The 17,811-nt window shown below is 41.9% G+C and overlaps 1 protein-coding gene across 34 annotated transcripts in view; it reads right to left on the reverse strand.

The window, feature by feature from the left end:
* The window catches only part of NRXN2 (neurexin 2), a 724,697-nt gene that overhangs the window by 503,037 nt on the left and 203,849 nt on the right, over window positions 1-17,811 (reverse strand). For all 34 annotated transcript variants that reach the window (XM_069738695.1, XM_069738707.1, XM_069738688.1 and 31 more), the window contains exons 3-4: window positions 16,366-17,675; window positions 13,087-13,104 (exon numbers count right to left, since the gene is read on the reverse strand). In XM_069738695.1, the coding sequence (XP_069594796.1) occupies window positions 13,087-13,104; window positions 16,366-17,107 (760 nt within the window). In that variant the 5' untranslated portion in view covers window positions 17,108-17,675. The remainder of the gene's footprint in view (window positions 1-13,086; window positions 13,105-16,365; window positions 17,676-17,811) is intronic.

The following is a 17,811-nucleotide window of genomic DNA, read 5'->3' on the forward strand; positions in this document are numbered from 1 at the left end:
CCTCAATCTTCGCTATGTACCTAGGCACCCAGTGCTGCATAGACTTTTGATGTCACAATCTTCATCGGCCAACATCTAGTCAGCACCATGGGTGACACTACGGTGGATGCAGGGGTTGCAGTCGCATTCAGGCCCTGGAGTTCTGAGGGGCCCAAAAATTATTTTGGCTCATGTGAAAATACCAATACTGTGATCTATGATAATTAACAAGCCTTAATAGAGATTTTGCATTGGGGCCCACTGGGTTTAGGTTAGGCCACTGGTCAGCACCTTAGGCAACACAAGTCCAAACATTTGAGGCATCAGATCCAAAGTTGCAGAAATTTGTTCTAAAACTGGCCAGGCTTTTAGGTTTTTCAAGAAATCCAGCTCTTCAACATTACCAGTGGTTTACATCTTGAGCCTCTGGATTTACATTCATGGAGGCATCTCCAGGTTGTTTGACAAGGATATCTTCTACTCGACTTGGTGAATAAAAACTCCTTTACGACATCTTTCCAAGTAGAGAAAAAATTCTGTCATCCACTTTATTTTTTTTTCCTGCTTGTTTATGGTTTTTCGCGTGGCCGAGTTCACAACTGGTTAACTCCTTTGTTAGAATATACTTGATTCCTTTAGCCACGTTTCGGCTATCTCTGCAGATTAAGAGTTCCTATGAACAGCTACAAAATAAATCAACTTCAAACATGATCTTCTTGATTGGTCATGAAATAATGAGGTACCAGGTCACAAGGGACCACAAATCTGCTTATCTGTCAATTATCCAATTACTCTTCAGTCTGTGAAAATAGATGGACTATGTGAAAAACGTCTAATTCCTAAATGATTAATGCAGTGTTTGTGGAAAATCCCTTGACAAAGTTAGAACACTACACCACAGTCATTTTTATGTGATGGTGAAAAATTTGAAAAATTGCGTAAATGGCCAAACACTTCTAAATTCATCTGTATGTGACATGGATGTGGGAATCGGTATTTACTGGCCAAATCACCCTGTTCAGCAGAGAGTTCTTCCGTAATCTATGCTTGTGCCAAATTAAACCTCCACCCCTCCTTTAATTTTTGCCATGCCTTGACCTCAGCATGGATATTAACTTTGCCTATCACCACATGTTATGACCCTCCTCTGGTACCACACTCATCCACCAGTTTGTGCTCCTCGGGGGTCATAATCTTTGTTACCAACTGAGAAAGACCATATTCCTTTCTGAGGGGCTCAAGGGTGAAAAAAAAAGAGTAGCAGCCCCCATGCACATTAGATACATGTCTGAAGAAAAATTCCTCGGCTGACAGCAATCTCCCCTAAATCCCACATGCACAAAAATTCTTGGATCGACTTGGTGCTTCTGTGTTCTATATGAGGGAACCGCTGTCAGATACTTTGGGTAATGGCTTATTTATAAAGAGAACTAAAAGATTGTCCGGTAAAATGCAACAGGCCAGATAGGTGTCTCCTAAGATATCTGCCTGGTTAGAGTCGGAAGGCCTCCATAAAAATCAAACTGTTGGCCGACCCCGCCAATTTCAGCAGCTTTGGAAGACTTTGTCTAGTGCAATGTTTCCCAAGCTCTAGTCCTCTCGCCTTCCCAACAGATCAGGTTTTCAGGATTTTCCTTTGTATTGCAGAGTTTCTGAGGTCTTGATGATATTTCCGTCACCTGTGCAAGAGTGAGGAAATCTTGAAACCATGCGCTGTTGGGGGCGTCAGAAATGGAGTTTGGGAAACACTAGTCTAGTGTATTCGGGGACCATTAGATTCTTCACTCTTGTGGTATAGACATTGGAAACTCCTTAGCAGCACCAAGGCTTCACTTTTAAGTTGACTTTTGGCAGTGGAAGTGGTGAACATTTTTCCAAGAGCCGCTGAAACTTGTTGGAAGCTAAATGTATCAGCAATACGAGACCAATAGAAATCGCAGTGCCACTCATTATCTTCTTAGATACTTTATGTAAATAAGAATATAAAAGGGCAATACAAAAGGACAAAATGGTCTGACCAGGCCAGGAGCTGGACCTCTTGATTTAGATTCTTTAATTCGGCATAAGAAGGTAAGAAGTTATGTTGAAGTACTACCATAATATCTATTGGCTATGTATACATGAACTATCTCATCAGCTGAGCAGCATCAGAGTGAGTACTGGTCAACTAAAACTGCAAGAAGATCGCTACTGGTTTTCCCAATATAAAGTATGGCCACCACCTTTAAGATCTCTTTTACAGCATTATAGTAAGCTGCTTGTAAGTCCCCAATCTCCTTTATACAGGGATCCAGTCTGATGGGAGTCACTGGTCTTTCTTAGATGCCACCTTTCTTGTCACAAGCATCGCCATCCTGCCCCGCTTCATGTGGATGATGTATCCTACATAATCCACACCGTGTCCCTCAATTTCACTCCTCTGCAGGTATAGTTTGCTCTGCCCAGCTTCCCTGCATGGTTCCTCTCCCTCCAAGCAAGGACGCCGACATGCTCACAGCCGCTCAGCGCCCTTTCCTAATCCGACTTGTGCTGCAGCTTCCAAGGCTCACCCATGTTGTGCAGGTCTCTCGGGAACGTGCTTAGGCCGCGTGCGAGCTCCCTGCTTCCTTAATGCCTCACAGCTGTAGGTATTAAGTATTTAAGGCACCCTCCCCTGTGTGGAGGTGCCTGAGCAACTTTAGTATCTAATGTGTCTTAGCCCACTAGTTCATTATTAGGTCCCTGTTAACTCATTTTGTGACCCTGTCCTGAGTCTGTCTTGTGTTCCTGTACCAATGTCTGTCCTGTGTTCCTGTACCCATCTTGCGACCCTGTACCAGACTTTGTCCTGTGGTCCTGTAACTGCCCAGTCTAAATGAACCTTTCTGTCCATAAACTGATCCTAAACCCATCCTGTCTGAATCCGCACTGGTATCCGTTCTGCCAGTTACCCTGATCCTGTGTCATGCCTGCTACTATGAGTCTGGACCTGCATTCCTGATCCTTTGGGGCCAGCCTCTGCAGTACTGGGGACTGCCCTGGAGTGGTACCTGGTGGCTACCTGCAGCTCAAGCCTAACCTCACCATCAGAGTATCTAGTGAAGATCAGGTAGCCGCTTAGTTATGCCCATCCAGAGTAAGCCCGGTTGTTGGCATAGTGGGTCCACACCCCCCAGCATGATAACTGTACTGTAATGTGCATGCACTGGCTTTCCTTACGGGTCAATGACGCTCTTTGACCTTTCCTGGTACAGCAGGGCGGAGAGAACTACGCATGCACAGGAACTTGATTGGGGGATGACATAAGACGCATCACCCACATGAGGCGGGGCAGGAGGACGGCTCTTGGAACGAGAGATGAGTCACCGAAGCAAGACCAGCAACACAAATTGGACCATACGGCACAATATTTGGGAATAATAAAACTTATTTTTTGTACTATGCAGAGGGGATTGGGGATTTACATACAGCTTAGTGGTATGCTGTAAAATAGGCTTTTAATAGGTGGGGGGCAGTACTTTATATTGGGAAAACATGGCGACAGGTTCCCTTTAAGCAAATGAAAAAATAAATGACCAGAAGCATCGATTTGCTTATACAGCAAAAAAAAAAAGTCTTTAAAGAATAAAAATTCTGCAATGGTCAATTTTTTGGGGTCTCAAAACAGCGCCAATGTTGTCCATGGTCTGCGTCTATGATTTCAGATACACACTTATTTTTCTTTGCTACTTTTGTACAGTTCCTATGCGTAAATGCATAAAACATGGCATCAACAACAAACTTAAAAACTATTCCGTCAGTTGTTTAACACATGATACATTTTTAGGTCTTTAGATGTTCTCTCTCCAGGACAAAGAGTTTATTTTTATTATTATTTTTATTATTTTAAATTTTAGTTACTTGGTAAAAAGTAAAGAAAAAAAGAAAACGCCAACAACAATAAAAAAAAACCCATGTACTTTAATCTCATAAAATTATGGCTCACTAAATATGCTAGCCTGATGTTTATTACAGCATTGAACATTTTTTTCTTTAGTTTTTTTTTTTTACCTAATCCGTTGCATAATTGAGCATGTGATCCCAACAAACCATTAGCTTTTATTTATAAAGAGATTGAGATGAAAAGATCAGAAGTGGTTAAAAAAAAAAAAAAGGAAGCTTTTTCTCTCTCAATCTCTCTGGGATCTTCAGCTACAAGAGACATAAAAGAATAAAACCACCACAGAAAAAGCACATTAACAATCGCTAAAGGCTGTGTAAGTACATTACTTTATAAAGGGGTACGGTAATAAAATGCTAAACGTGTGTTCCCAAAATGTCATTTTAATTGTCTTTATATTCTTACCGTATATTAATTATATAAATATAATATTACGGCTGTGACTATTTGTTGATTACTACTAGCCCATCAGCCTTATTGTCAAAACCAAAATGATATTATTTAATTAAAAGGGAATTTATCATCAACTTTTTACTAGGTCATCTGAGAGCAGCATAATGTTGGTGCTGAGAGCCTGATTCCAGTGATGTGTCACTAACTAGGCTGTGTGTTGTGGTTTCAATAAAATCAGTGTTTTATCAGCAGATTATCGCTGCAGGACTAGGTATCGCGTGCGTCCTAGTCCTCCTGCTCGGTGTAACCCCGCCTTCATCACGGATTAGTAGCTTTTGTCAATAGAGTGTACACGGAAAGCTACCAATCAGTGATGTGGGCGGAGTTATATAGGGCTTAGTGTTCCGAGCACGGCTGGATCTGCAGCAGAGAAAACTGTGATTTTAAATCACAACTGCTGCAGCTAGTAAACTAAATGATACATAGCTGAAATCAAGGTCTCAGCCCCTACATCATGCTGCTCTCAGATTACAGATTCCCTTTAACCCCTTACCGACATCGGGCTTAATAGTGCCCCGTAATCGCGGGTCACCAGTGTGTTGGCATGCCAACCTGAGGTCTCCTGGAGAACTCTATGGTTGTCAGTGCCAGCTTGCTGTCAGCGCCACCCAGTGGTCAGCGCTCATATCAAGAGAGTAAATCTGCTATATAGAGGCGATCTGAACATCGCCTGCATGTAGCAGAGCTGATTGGGCTATGGTAGCTTCTACACTCCCATGGAGACTATTGAAGCATGCCACAAGTTAAAAAAAATGTTTTATATATATGTTATATATATATATATATATTTATACACACATATATATATATATACATATATATATATATATATACATATATATATATATATATATATATATATATATATATATATATATATATATATATATATATATATATATATATATATATATATTTTTTTTTTTTTTTTTTTTTTTTTTCAAAATCGCATCCCTTTCGCCCCATTCAAAATAAAACAATAAAAATAAAATCAAACATACATTTGGTATCTCCGCATTCAGAATCGCCCGATCAATAAGAAAAGGATTAACCCGATCGCTAAATGGCGAAGCGACAAAAAAAGTCAAAACGCCAGAATTACCTTTTTTTGGTTGCGGTGACATTGCATTAAAATACAATAACGGGCGATCAAAAGAGCGTATCTTCACCAAAATGGTATCATTAAACACGTCTGCTCGGCGCGCAATAAATAAGCCCTCACCCAACCCAAGATCACGAAAAATGGAGACGCTACAGGTATCGGAAAATGGCACCATTTTTTTTTTTTCTTGAAGTTTGGAAGTTTGAAAAAAGCCAAAAACAAAAAACAAGTGTGGGATTGCACTTTTTTTTTTTTACAATTTCACCGCACTTGGAATTTTTTTCCCGTTTTCTAGTACACTAAATGGTAAAACCAATAGTGTCGTTCAAAAGTACAACTCGTCCCACAAAAACAAGCCCTCGCATGGCCATATTGACGGAAAAAATTTAAAAATAAAAAGTTATGACTCTGGGACGAAGGGGAGCGAAAAACGAAAAAACGCAAAACCGAAAAAAGCTCCAGGGGTTAAGGGGTTAAAATAGAAATAATTTACATTAAAATGTACAGGTGGAAAAAGTTGACTCTTCCGCAAGAATTTATCAAACCATTACTTATCTATTTTCTTCTTCGCTCTACCCAGTACTTGGTAGGAAGTGCATCCACCCCACACACCCCAAGACTAACCGCGCATCTTAGGTTATGTAGCGCAAAGTACCGGTAAGTAAAATACTGCTTTTAGGGGAGGAATTGCTCAGCAGTAATGAAAGCAATTTTGTTGGATGGCAAACACATTGTTGCAATTATAACTAATGTTCTTACAGCTAATCATCTGTAGATTATAAGGCAGCTTAAAAAAAATAAAAAGATCTTTTAGACTTCGAAAACAAAGTTAACCCCTCAAAGAAAAGCTTTAATCATAAAATGATCTATCGTTTAAAATCAGGCTTGTGTGTCAAAAGTATTTAAAATTGTATTTTTTTTTTTTAAATTGATGCATCTAATGAGCATGTGCAAAGGCCATTGTGAAGGAAGGAGGAGCAGGGAACCCTACGACATCATATCGAGGTTCTACTTATCATTGTATTCCTGCCTCTGCTGATAAGGAGCCTCATGAAAATGCCCACTGAAAGGGCAAGAAGGAAGAATCTTAAAAATGCCCAAATTACCAGTGTGAAAACTGTGAGTTTACCAATTTTGTTTTCTTAAACACAACGAAATATATAAAATAATAAAGCGACATGATGTTTAAAAAAATATAAATATGTAGCAAAAGATCTGCATTTAAACAATTCCTCATTTTCGGATGAAAAATTCTTTTTTAAAAGAAAAAAATTTTATTTTTTTTTTGCATTGTCAGATTCTAGAAGCCATAATATTTTAATTTACTGAACAACCTGTTTAATTACTACTCAGACGACCACTTTATAATCCTTATGTTTTCTCCCAGTATGATAAACCGCTTTTAGTGGTCTCCGGTGCAGGCGCCGTTCCAGCGGTGTCAGCACTAGTCTTCCTAGCGATGGCCTAAAATTGTTGCGTCACGCAATCTCTGCAACCAACCGGCAGGAAGTGAAAGCCACGGCTGCTCTCCCACTTCCTCCGGATGTCTTGATTTGTCCAAAGTAGAGTGTAGCCAACACTGATTGGCCGCAGTGATCACGTGACAATGTCACACAATCCCCGGGAGAGACAATGCCAACCCCACTGGGATGGAGGGGAGTACAAATGTTGTTATTTTACTGGGGAGGAGACATAACTGATTGAATTTTTCAGTACTGGACAATCCCTTTAACTTTTTAAGTTGTATTTATTATTGGCAACATTTTGAGGTACATATAAGCCATTACCCAATTTTTAATAACTTTATATGAGTGTGATTTTAGATTTTTTGCTGCACAAATAATGTGCGTCAGCACGATTATGGCGATAAGTTTTTGTGGTTTTATTTAAGACAAATGAACAAAAATAGTAATTTCTAGAGAAAGATCTGAAGTTGGAAGTTATTTCCCCCATCAACAAGTCTTCATAAGTAGTCATCAAATAAATTACTGACATATGAATGAGGCCTAAAGTCTGGTGTAATAAGATCAACAAAAACCTCTGATATTAAAGGGGTTGTCTTGGACTTTAACATTGATGGCCTATCCTTCCTAGGATGACCCATCCTATCCTTAGGATGGGTCATCGATGTCTGGTTGATGGGAGTGCGACATCCTGTATTTCCACCTATCAGCTGTTCCCGGTGTCGCCGGAACTGCTCAGTTGTAGAACTGCAACGACAGAATAGTGGCCGCGGCCGAGTACTGAAGGTTTGCCACCTATTCAAATCAATAGGAGGTGGATGTGCAGTACCCGGCCACGGCCACTCTTCTGTCGTTGGAACGATTCAGCTCCACAACTGAGCAGTTCCAGCCACCGCCGACAGAAGGATTGGCTTGGCGCCCGGTGTCACACTCCACCGCTCAGACATTAAAGACTAGTGATGAGCAAGCGTGCTGGGATAAGGTGTTATCTGAGCATGCTTGTATGCTAATACAGTATCTTCGGCGTGCTCCAAAAATATCTTTGAGTCCCCGCGACTGCATGTCATTCGGCTGTTGAACACAACACATAAAGGGATTGACTATTAGGGAATCCCTGCATATGTTGCGGGTGTTGAAAGGCCGCAGGGATTCAAACATAGTTTTTGAGCATGCCGAAGACACTCGTTTAGCACACGAGCATGCACAGATAACACTTTACACTCGCTCATCATCATTAATAACTAGTGATGAGCGAATGTACTCGTTACTCGAGATTTCCCAAGCACGCTCGGGTGACCTCCGAGTATTTTTTAGTGCTCGGAGATTTAGTTTTCCTCCCCTCAGCTGAATGATTTACATCTGTTAGCCAGCTTGATTACATGTGGGGATTCCCTAGCAACCAGGCAACCCCCACATGTACTTATGCTGGCTAACAGATGTAAATCATTCAGCTGCGGTGATGAAAACTAAATTTCCGAGCACTAAAAAATGGTCGGAGGTCACCCGAGCGTGCTCGAGAAATCTCGAGTAACAAGTATATTCGCTCATCACTAGTAATAACCTATCCTAAGGAGAGGCCATCAGTGCTAAAGTCAACCCATTTAAAGCAACGAAAGAGGCTAAACAGGGGAATAAAGTGAGCAGCCAACAACCCAGATCTTGACACTCACCTTTGTATCACTAAGGCTAACGTCACACTAGCGTTCGGCAGGGCGGCGGATGGCAGCCTTCTTCCTCCATGAAGCCCTGCCCACTGCCACGCCTCTTCCTTCAGCTCCGCCTTCGTCCGCAAGCGTTCTGCATACCCCATCTTTAACATTGGGTACGCAGGCCATGCGGATGTATGCGGAAGCCTCCACATGCGTCGTTTTGAAGCTGCGCCGACCGCAACACAATGCAACATGCTGCGTTTGACGCAGGCAAGCGCAGCGTCAAGACGACGCATGCGGAGGCATCCGCATACATCCGCATGGCCTGCGTACCCAATGTTAAAGATAGGGCACGCAGAACTCATGCAGAAGTAGGCGGAGCTGAAGGAAGAGGCGCGGCAGTGGGCGGGGCTTCACGGAGGAAGAGTTCTACCATCCGCAGCCCTGCCGAACGCTAGTGTGAAGCTAGCCTTAGCGCAGTGACAATCCTGCAGCCAATGCTAATAATTTCTGATGCTCATTAATTTAGGCCGGATTAACAAGTTAAATTAGTAAAATAGCTAAAACCTCTATACAGTACATTGCCCAGAAAATGTGTGATGAGTCAACATGTCATATTTTACATATTTATGTACCAAAATGGTCTTCAGAGCAGTAAAATCCATCGCTTCGACGGACAAACGTTTACATGTTTACGTGAGATGTGTAATTGGTTTTTATCGTCACCGCTCCTCACAACCTGGGCGGATGTTCTGCACTGTAAAACCTGCTTGAATACCATTCATGGAGGATCTTGCGCATAGAAGACTTTCCCGGCTATCTGCCTACCATACTGAAAGCCGTCTCTTCCCGTGTGGACACTAACAACCATTTTTATTGTCCAGAGAAGAGCATATGAAAGTCACAGAGAATCTGACTCTTATCTGGAAAACGCAGCATTGAGACGGCAAACAGAGAGACCCCGGGGAGGTGAAGGAGCGAGGTGGAAATGGGAGAAGGAAGATCTTGAGAGCCATTGGGGTGTAAAGGAAAGAATTAAAAAAGAAAAGAAAAAGGAAAGAACGATTCAGGGCGGTAAAAGTGCAGAGGAAGGCTAGGAAGAAAAGAGTTTACAATGCAATGGAAAAGGAATAATATGTCTTTGCAAAAGGTAGAAGATTATGGTATACAGCCCATATATTTATTTCTTCACCTTACTGAATGGCATAAAAAGCCTGCTAATTGAATAAAGGGCATTAGAAAATCCTACATCCAGATTGTCGCTGGTGCCCAGATCAAAAGCTATAGACTATTATAAGCCCAGCTAAATCTAGACTCAAATTAGATGGGAAAGCTTTAAAAAAAAAAAAGGACACAGTCAATATTCATAGAAATGACACCAGCCTCACCAGGTCTAAGAGATCACCTATTTTGAAGTAAGTACACCAGCCTTGTCAGGTCTGGGATGATTTTTTTTTTTTTAATTTTTGAACGCATTGGAATCGGGAGACAGATCCGCTTGAAATGAGCTCTAAACCTGAAATCGATTCATGATCAGATCCTAAATGTATTATGTAAATCGCTCGGTGGTTTCTATGGCAGCTTTGTCATCAGAATCACTGCCCTAAGCAAACCCTTCATCTATCTCAATATTCCTTTCAGTCTGGTACAAAGAGTCCCTGAAACTTGAGCTGCAGTTTGAAAAAAAAAATGTTTTGTGGCTTAGCTGTTTCTATATTTTCCAGAAACATTGATGAAAAGTAAATGTACACATCATCCAGTGGGTAAAGGACCCCATAAATATTAGATTAAAGTTAACTAAATCTAAAATGGAATGTCTACTGCAGTGTTCCCCAAGTCCGGTCCTCAAGAGCCACCAACAGGTCATGGTTTTAGGATTTCCTTAGTATTGCACAGGTGATAATTGCATCACCTGGACAGACAAGCATTCAATCACCTGTGCCATACTAAGGAAATCCTCAAAACATGACCTGTTGGTGGCTCTTGAGGACTGGAGTTGGGGGAACACTGGTCTACTGGGTCCTTACAACTTCCAACATCATCTAACAGTGCAGATAAGGATCGGATAGTTTGCGCTTCGTAATCTGAAAGTGGGCAGATGAATAAATGACTGTCGGCTGAATGAACGTTCGTTTGGCAATGGCCCCATACACACTTAAAGGGGTTATCCCACAAACAGAAGTTCATATGAATCAATAGATCTTGGAACAATAATAATTTCCACAATTGGATGTGTTTAAATAAAATGTTCCTGTGCTGAGATAATCTTATAAATGTGCCCCTGCTGTGTACTGTGTAATGGCCGTGTCTGACCGTGCAGAAAAATGGTCTGATCATGCAACAGCTCCTGAGCAGGGAAAGGATGCAAAAGAGTGTACAGACAGGACATTGTGGAATCACAGCCAATTCTTTTTGTGAAGTAAAGCATTTCCTTGTTTGTTTCTATACAATGCTATAATTCAAAGAAATCATTATTTAAGATCTCATGCTGTCCTGTCTGTATACTCTTTTGCTTCCCCCCCTGCTCAGAAGCTGTGGTATGATCAGACCATGTTCCTGCACGGTCAGACACGGCCATTACACAGTACACAGCAAGGGCATAGTTATAAGATTATCTCAGCACAGGAACATTTTATTTAAACACATCCAATTGTGGAAATTATTATTATTCTAAGATCTACTGATTCAAATTAACTTTTGTTTGAGGGAAACTCCCTTTAAGATTACATCGGCGGATGATGTACACAGGTTGTATTTAGTGGTTCAATATGGGGAGTAAAGATGATTGGCTGAAAATATCCAAAACGTCCGACTACAAACGTTCATTCCATCGATCCAACCGACGAGTGTTCGTTATAGTCGAAATTGGTCATTTCCATCAACTTTTCCATCCGCATGCCAATCACACGTTAGATAGCTGTGTGTTTAAAGGTCATTCGGTTGACAGTTAGTTTGCATCTTCTCCCGGGTTTGTGTGGGTTTCCTCCGGGTTCTCCGGTTTCCTCCCACACTCCAAAGACAATACTGATAGGGAATGTAGAGTGTGAGCCCCAATGTGAACAGTGATGATAATATCTAGAAAGCACTGTGGAACGAGATGGCGCTATATAAGCATAATAATAATTGTCTACCAACTTCCTGAAACCCAAACTCTTGTTCCTGTATCCTCAATCTGAGATCTGCTGCCAGAAACATCAGATGTTGGCTTATCTCTCCATTGAATAAAAAGATCAGGCAGTTGACTTTCAACCGCCAGATCCTTACGTCCCCTTATATAACCTGTTGGAGGACAATCAGGAGGCCCCACCATGGACAATGGACCATTTGCTGATCTTGTCGGAATTTTTGCATTTTTATGACTTATCTAATGTGTGTCACGGGAGTTTGTCCTCATAGAATGACCGTTCACACCAAGTACAGGCGCTCGGTGCACGCTTGGAGAGGCTAAACAGTTCAGTGCCCATTTTCCTTCCATCTCTGCCCCCTCTGTTGGGATTGCCAGCTCTGTCTTTATAGAGCCACAGAAGGGTGGAGGTAGATGGAAAGCAAGTAGGCGAGAAGGTGCGCGGAATGATTTGACCTCACCCAGAGTGCCCCCGAGCACCAATACTTGGTTTGCACAGTCATTCTGTGCTGACAGGTTCCCTTTAACACCTGGTACTTTTGCTCTCAGGAGAGATAAACCAACAATAGAGTCATCTGGCCAAGGCACACTCCACTCTCACCACTGACGCCAACGTTCACGAGTATGGTGGAGTCAGCAGAGAGAACTAACAGGAACCTCAAAATGTCAACGCTCCAGAAATCTTTGCCGTAGAGTAGAATGCATACATTTCAGGGTTATGCAATGTGATGTTAGAAACAAGTTCTCTATTCCATAAGGAAGCCCTCAGGCTACTGCATGATTAATGAGGAAGGTATATTTTGGCTGGACTGTAACCTTTCTTCTGCTTCTTTCCAAAACTTCACTTCTTGACTTGAATTTGTCTTTTACATCTTGTTTCGCCCCGTCTCTTGTCTCTTCTACTGCATATTTTAACTTTTTTTTTCCATTTTAGTACCAAAAATGCTAATTTCATTCCCTCGAGTACTCTCCGTTCATTTTTAGTGTTCTAGGTCCCAGTTTTTCTTCCATTCAACCACCTTTTTTTTTTAACCATTTTTTTCTGTCGTTCTCATCCCTTCTTATTTCCCTTTTCTCCTAAACATCTCTTGATTTCCAGTCCTGTGCTCTCCCATTAAAGTCTAATTAACATAATTTGCATAATGCTTGCTCATTATTATGTTCGGAGGAGTCAGGTGACAGGGAAAGCAAGATAATAGGGAGGGGGCGAGAGGAGGAGAGGAAAGGAAAGGGAGAGGAGAGGAGGGCGGTTGGCGGGGAAAGTGACTGGTGGGAAGAAGAACCTGAGAAAGAGACTAGAAGGGAGGAAATCAAATTCATACAGTGATACCTAACCCTTTCCATCACCGATCCCTGTGGAGTAGAATATGATATTATTTAAACAAGCAGCTACTCACCTTCAATCACACGATCCTCTGCATGAAAACATGGAGAGAGGGAAAAAAAAGACGAGTGTTACAATTAATAGAGGAGATAAGATGCAGAACATTACAATGATAGAAGGACAAAGAGCGGCTTTGACGTTTTTCTAGTTTACAGTCTTGCCTATTCGTTTTTTTCTCGTTCTTTAATTCTCGTACTTTCAGCAATGTTTTACAGCAATGTACATGATTCCCCCGTCATCACTTCCCCTCTACGATGTGCTTTTCATCTACACTCCGTTCCTCTGTATCTCGCAGTTCTGTTTTGCTGTTTTGACCTTCATCCTCCTCCTTGCCCCTGGACTACCACCACCTCAGGCTAATGTTCATCCAGCCAGCTGAGCCCCCTGGAGGAGATCCCCCCTCCTCCCGTTCTATGGATATGAATAGACCAGTAGACCCCAGGCTGAGAATCAGTGTCACTGCTGGTGACATCCACAAGGGACCACAAAGAGGGAGGAGGGGGTCGGATTGCAAAAAGTGATTGAGAGGGGGGGAAAAAAAAAAAAGGAAAAAAAATAACAACAGAGTCTCTGTGGAAGGGAGGACTAAAAAGAAAGACGATGAAAGACGAGAGAAAGCAATGTTGCACAGATAGAGCGATAGAGCAGGCGGTTGTTTATAAAAATAGAATTATGGGCAGATAGCGGGAGAAAGGAGGAGGGCCACCAGTCACGCAGTTGCCTGACAGAACACACAATGGGAAGAGCTGCGATAGTCCACATGCTGGGGAGCTTTTAGGTGTTCTCAATTGATCTCAGATTTTAGGTTTTTAGTAAAATTACTGTAAAATAAAAACTTTTACAACCACAGCTGCACTGCCACATGATTCAAATCCCTAGGATTATGTCTGGTCCACTTAAAGAGGATCTGTCATTTACCATAAATTTGTACGTTTTTTTTTTTTAACCTGGTCTAAATGCCGCTGTTCTCCCAAATCAGGCGTTGTTTTTCTTTTGTGTCTGCGAATCTCCGTTCCGGAGATATGGTCTTCTCTTCCCTTCCCTGTGTATAAATCTAGCCTTTTTGGCCATCTGGGTGTGATTTTCAAGATTACGCCCATAGAACAGCTGAGGATCATGCCCACTATGCTAAAAAGACAGCATTTACTTACAGAGAAGAGGGGGACATACCTCAGGAATGGAGAGGAGCAAGAGCAAAAAAAAAAAAACAGAGCCAGATTCGGAAGAATAGCGACATTTACACCAGGCAAGGCATTTACGAATTAATGAGAGACAGGTCCTCTTTAAACTTCGATCAATCCGTTATTTATTTTGAGAAGTCTCATTTTAGAAAGGAAGAATAATCCTAATTGTAACCCCATAGCAATCAATTTTCATCGATGATAATGTGTGCAACCTGTAAAGCGCTGCGGAATATGTTAGCGCTATATATAAAATAAAAAAAAATAAAGATTATTATAAAAAGATGCAATTCATATGTCAAAAGTAAATGTAAAATAAAAACTATAATCCCTTCAATTCAAGTTGCAACTTCTATTCGGATTTAAAAATATTATATTAAATTTGACAAATCATTTGACCCAAAATCCTACGTTAATTAATTTATACTTTTACTGAGCTATAAATCTGCACACAGTGCAAAGCCTGCCAAAAATTACAAGCAGGGTAATCCATTATTATTATAAAATAAAGATTATTATTATTATCCATACACCATTGAACCCTTGAAGACACCAACTGTAGTGCCTCATTCAAATATTATAAACAAAGTATAGTTGTGGCACTTCTGCACTCATAAAAGCTTTTCACAAAGTGTAAAGCAAGGAAAAAAAGTATGAGGAGGGTCATCCAGTCATCCATAGACCCTTGAAGGCAACAACTGGCGTGCTTCATTCAAATATTTTGAAAGTGTAGTTGATGTACTCCTACACTCATAAAGACTTTGCACAAAGTGCAAAGCCAGTGAAGAATCAGAAGGAAGGTAATACAGTAATCCTCTTCGGTGTCCGATTCTTCTCCTTCCTTGAGAGGCTGGGGGACTGAATCCACCTGTTTCCTAGAGCCAGATTCCCAGGTACCTGGGCTATAAGTGACCCAGCTCCAGGTAGTGCCGGAGCCCCTAACATGTAGAAATGAGCAACAGCCCCCTGTGTCATCAGCACCATTGACTGCTCTCACATAGGAGGTCGGGAACCCTGAGGACAGTCTGATCTCTTGTGGGTGGTAGCACCATCTTGAGAAGCCTCAAGGAGCCTCTCCTAGGTCCATTCATTTCACAAGAAGGGATTCATCTTCCTGCCTTCCTTCTCAGATTACACCCAAATACCAGCGATAATGCCCCTCCATTTTGAGGAATGTGATCTTTGTTTCAGCTGTCAGCTTTTGCAGCCTTTGAGGCAAGTGTCCCATCTCTACTGCCCACTGATTCAATAAGATGTGAAGATGGGTCCCAAATTCCTTCAGTGTTGATTGTACGTAACAACCTCCTCCTGGGATGCTATCTCTTGGAACCTTGCGGCTAGCGGGCCTGCTAGCATGTCTCCAGCCATGGTCCTGGCTCGCCTTCTCCCTTCCGACCAGCCTAGGCTTCTCAGCCTGCTCACCAGTTGCTGGATCCTGGCTCTCCCATCTGCAGTCCGCAAGAACCCCAGCGGTGAATACTGCGCCCTGGGTTCAGGCCTTGGTGGTTCTGGGAAATGGGGCCAATTCCAGACCATAGGCTACTGTCACCTCTGCTGTCTTGCCAGCTTGGTCTGGCTCCGATATTCCTCTGATTGCTCCCTCAGTAGTCTCACGGCATTCTGCCATCTTTGTTTCCTTGTCACCTACTACGCACATTAGACTGTATGGGTTACTAATTTAATCCAGAAAAAAAATTGATCTTTTTTTGAGTATTATATGCCACCGAAATGTAAAACACATCACGTAATACTCTATGGATGACTAATTGAATCCAGAAAAATTTTATATTTAATATATGTAGCAATGGTGGTAGGCCGCACCTGTGAAAGATTGCTAAAGAGTAGTGCTATTAGACCAGATTCACAATTTTCAGAAAAAAATATAAATTGAATCACTCATTAAGCAAGCTAGCCAAATCAAAAACCAAGAAAGTGCAACAATTGTAACCCAAATGCAAAAATATTTTTTAGACTAAATTACATTCTTTCGTAGAGAAGAAAATTGTCCCCAAATTCATCCATAACTGGTAATATGAAGGAATGTGCAATCTTAGTGACAGGTGACCCAATAAGAAGATTAACAACTCCATTAAAAAGGATGTAAAGCTCACCTTCAGAGCAATTTTCTCCATGGTATCCAGTGTCCCGACAGTCACATCGTATTTCCCCCTCCTCATCATCTCTGCATCTTCCTCCATTAAGACAGGGGTTTGCTCCTCTGCATGAGTGGACCTTCTCCCGATCTTCCCCCCTCTCCTCCTCTTCTTCTGTCCCTCCTACCCCTTGGCTGGCCAATAGCTGAGCTGGCCTTCCCCCCAACTTTAGACCTTCTAATTCACCTAGAAAAGGTGGCTCATATTTCGCCCCACCTAAAGTAAGAGCTGATAAACGTAGATCAGATGGGAGACCACCAACAAAAAGGTCACTGCGAAGAATGGTTTCTCTACGTTTTGAACGCACTTCAGCTGCTCCCCTTTCCCCATCTACGGCCAACCAGCCTTCCCGACCATTACCCCCAATTACTATACCATGCCAGATCCCATCTGATACTACCCGAGGTAAACGTACGACTGCAGGCTCTGAACAAGAAATGGAGAACCTCAACCGTGGTCTTCCTCCATCGAGAGCTAACTCGAGGAAGTCACAGTCCCCTTCATCATCTTGATAAAGGAGGAGGCCACGGCTGGCATTTGTTCTAAGCCTGAAAGTGAGGTCCTCTCCCCACCCACCGTTACCACTCGCTAACGTAGGACGAGAGTAACGGACCCATTGACCAGGGGCCCCATAAAATTGGAGGGAAAAGGAACAGAGGGGAAGGGAAAAGAGGGAAGACAGGCAAAGAAAGGACCACATGGAGAGTGAATGAAGAGGAATTAAAAGTGAGAATACGCAAGAAGTGGAAAATAGAACATGGGCATGAGTACAAAGGTTACTGGAAAAACAAAATCATGGCGATTAGTGAAAAATAATGTAAAAAGGATGGAAGATATATCGAAAGTAGGGTTACAAAAATCAGATCCGAAAAACGAGAATAAAAAAACATAAATGCTGTTCAAATAATAAGGAGCAAAAAGATGGGAATTTATAGATTGTAAATGGGGGAAAGGAGACAAGGAAGGGAAAGTTTTTAGGGGAGGATGGAAGGGGAAAGAAAGAAGGGGGGGAATAGTCTTTACATTCCTGTCCTCAATGTGGGTCTAAGGACGAGATACGTGCAGTCCGATTGTCGTAATGACAGAGTGCCCCCCCTCTGCTCTTACATGAGCTCTAGAATTTTCCCTACGTCTTTTTACCACCTTAACTAAAGGTACCAGATGTTCCCCTTTCCTTCCGCTGTCTGACAGTCTGTGGAAATGAAATGTCTCATTGAGATGAGAGCGCAGTTAGGATGAAGTCTCAGGCACAGTGGTGGACTTGACTGCTGCAAAAAAAATAAAAAGAGAGAGAGAAGTGGTATTATTAAAAAAGTGCAATATTTTAACAAAAATAGGTTACAAATAAATACATGGCATCAAGTTTTCAGCAGAATATTAGGATTTCGGTAGTAACTGCAATGT

This window comes from Ranitomeya imitator, chromosome 9 (genome assembly GCF_032444005.1).
Source record: "Ranitomeya imitator isolate aRanImi1 chromosome 9, aRanImi1.pri, whole genome shotgun sequence".
NCBI classification, from domain to species: domain Eukaryota; kingdom Metazoa; phylum Chordata; class Amphibia; order Anura; family Dendrobatidae; genus Ranitomeya; species Ranitomeya imitator.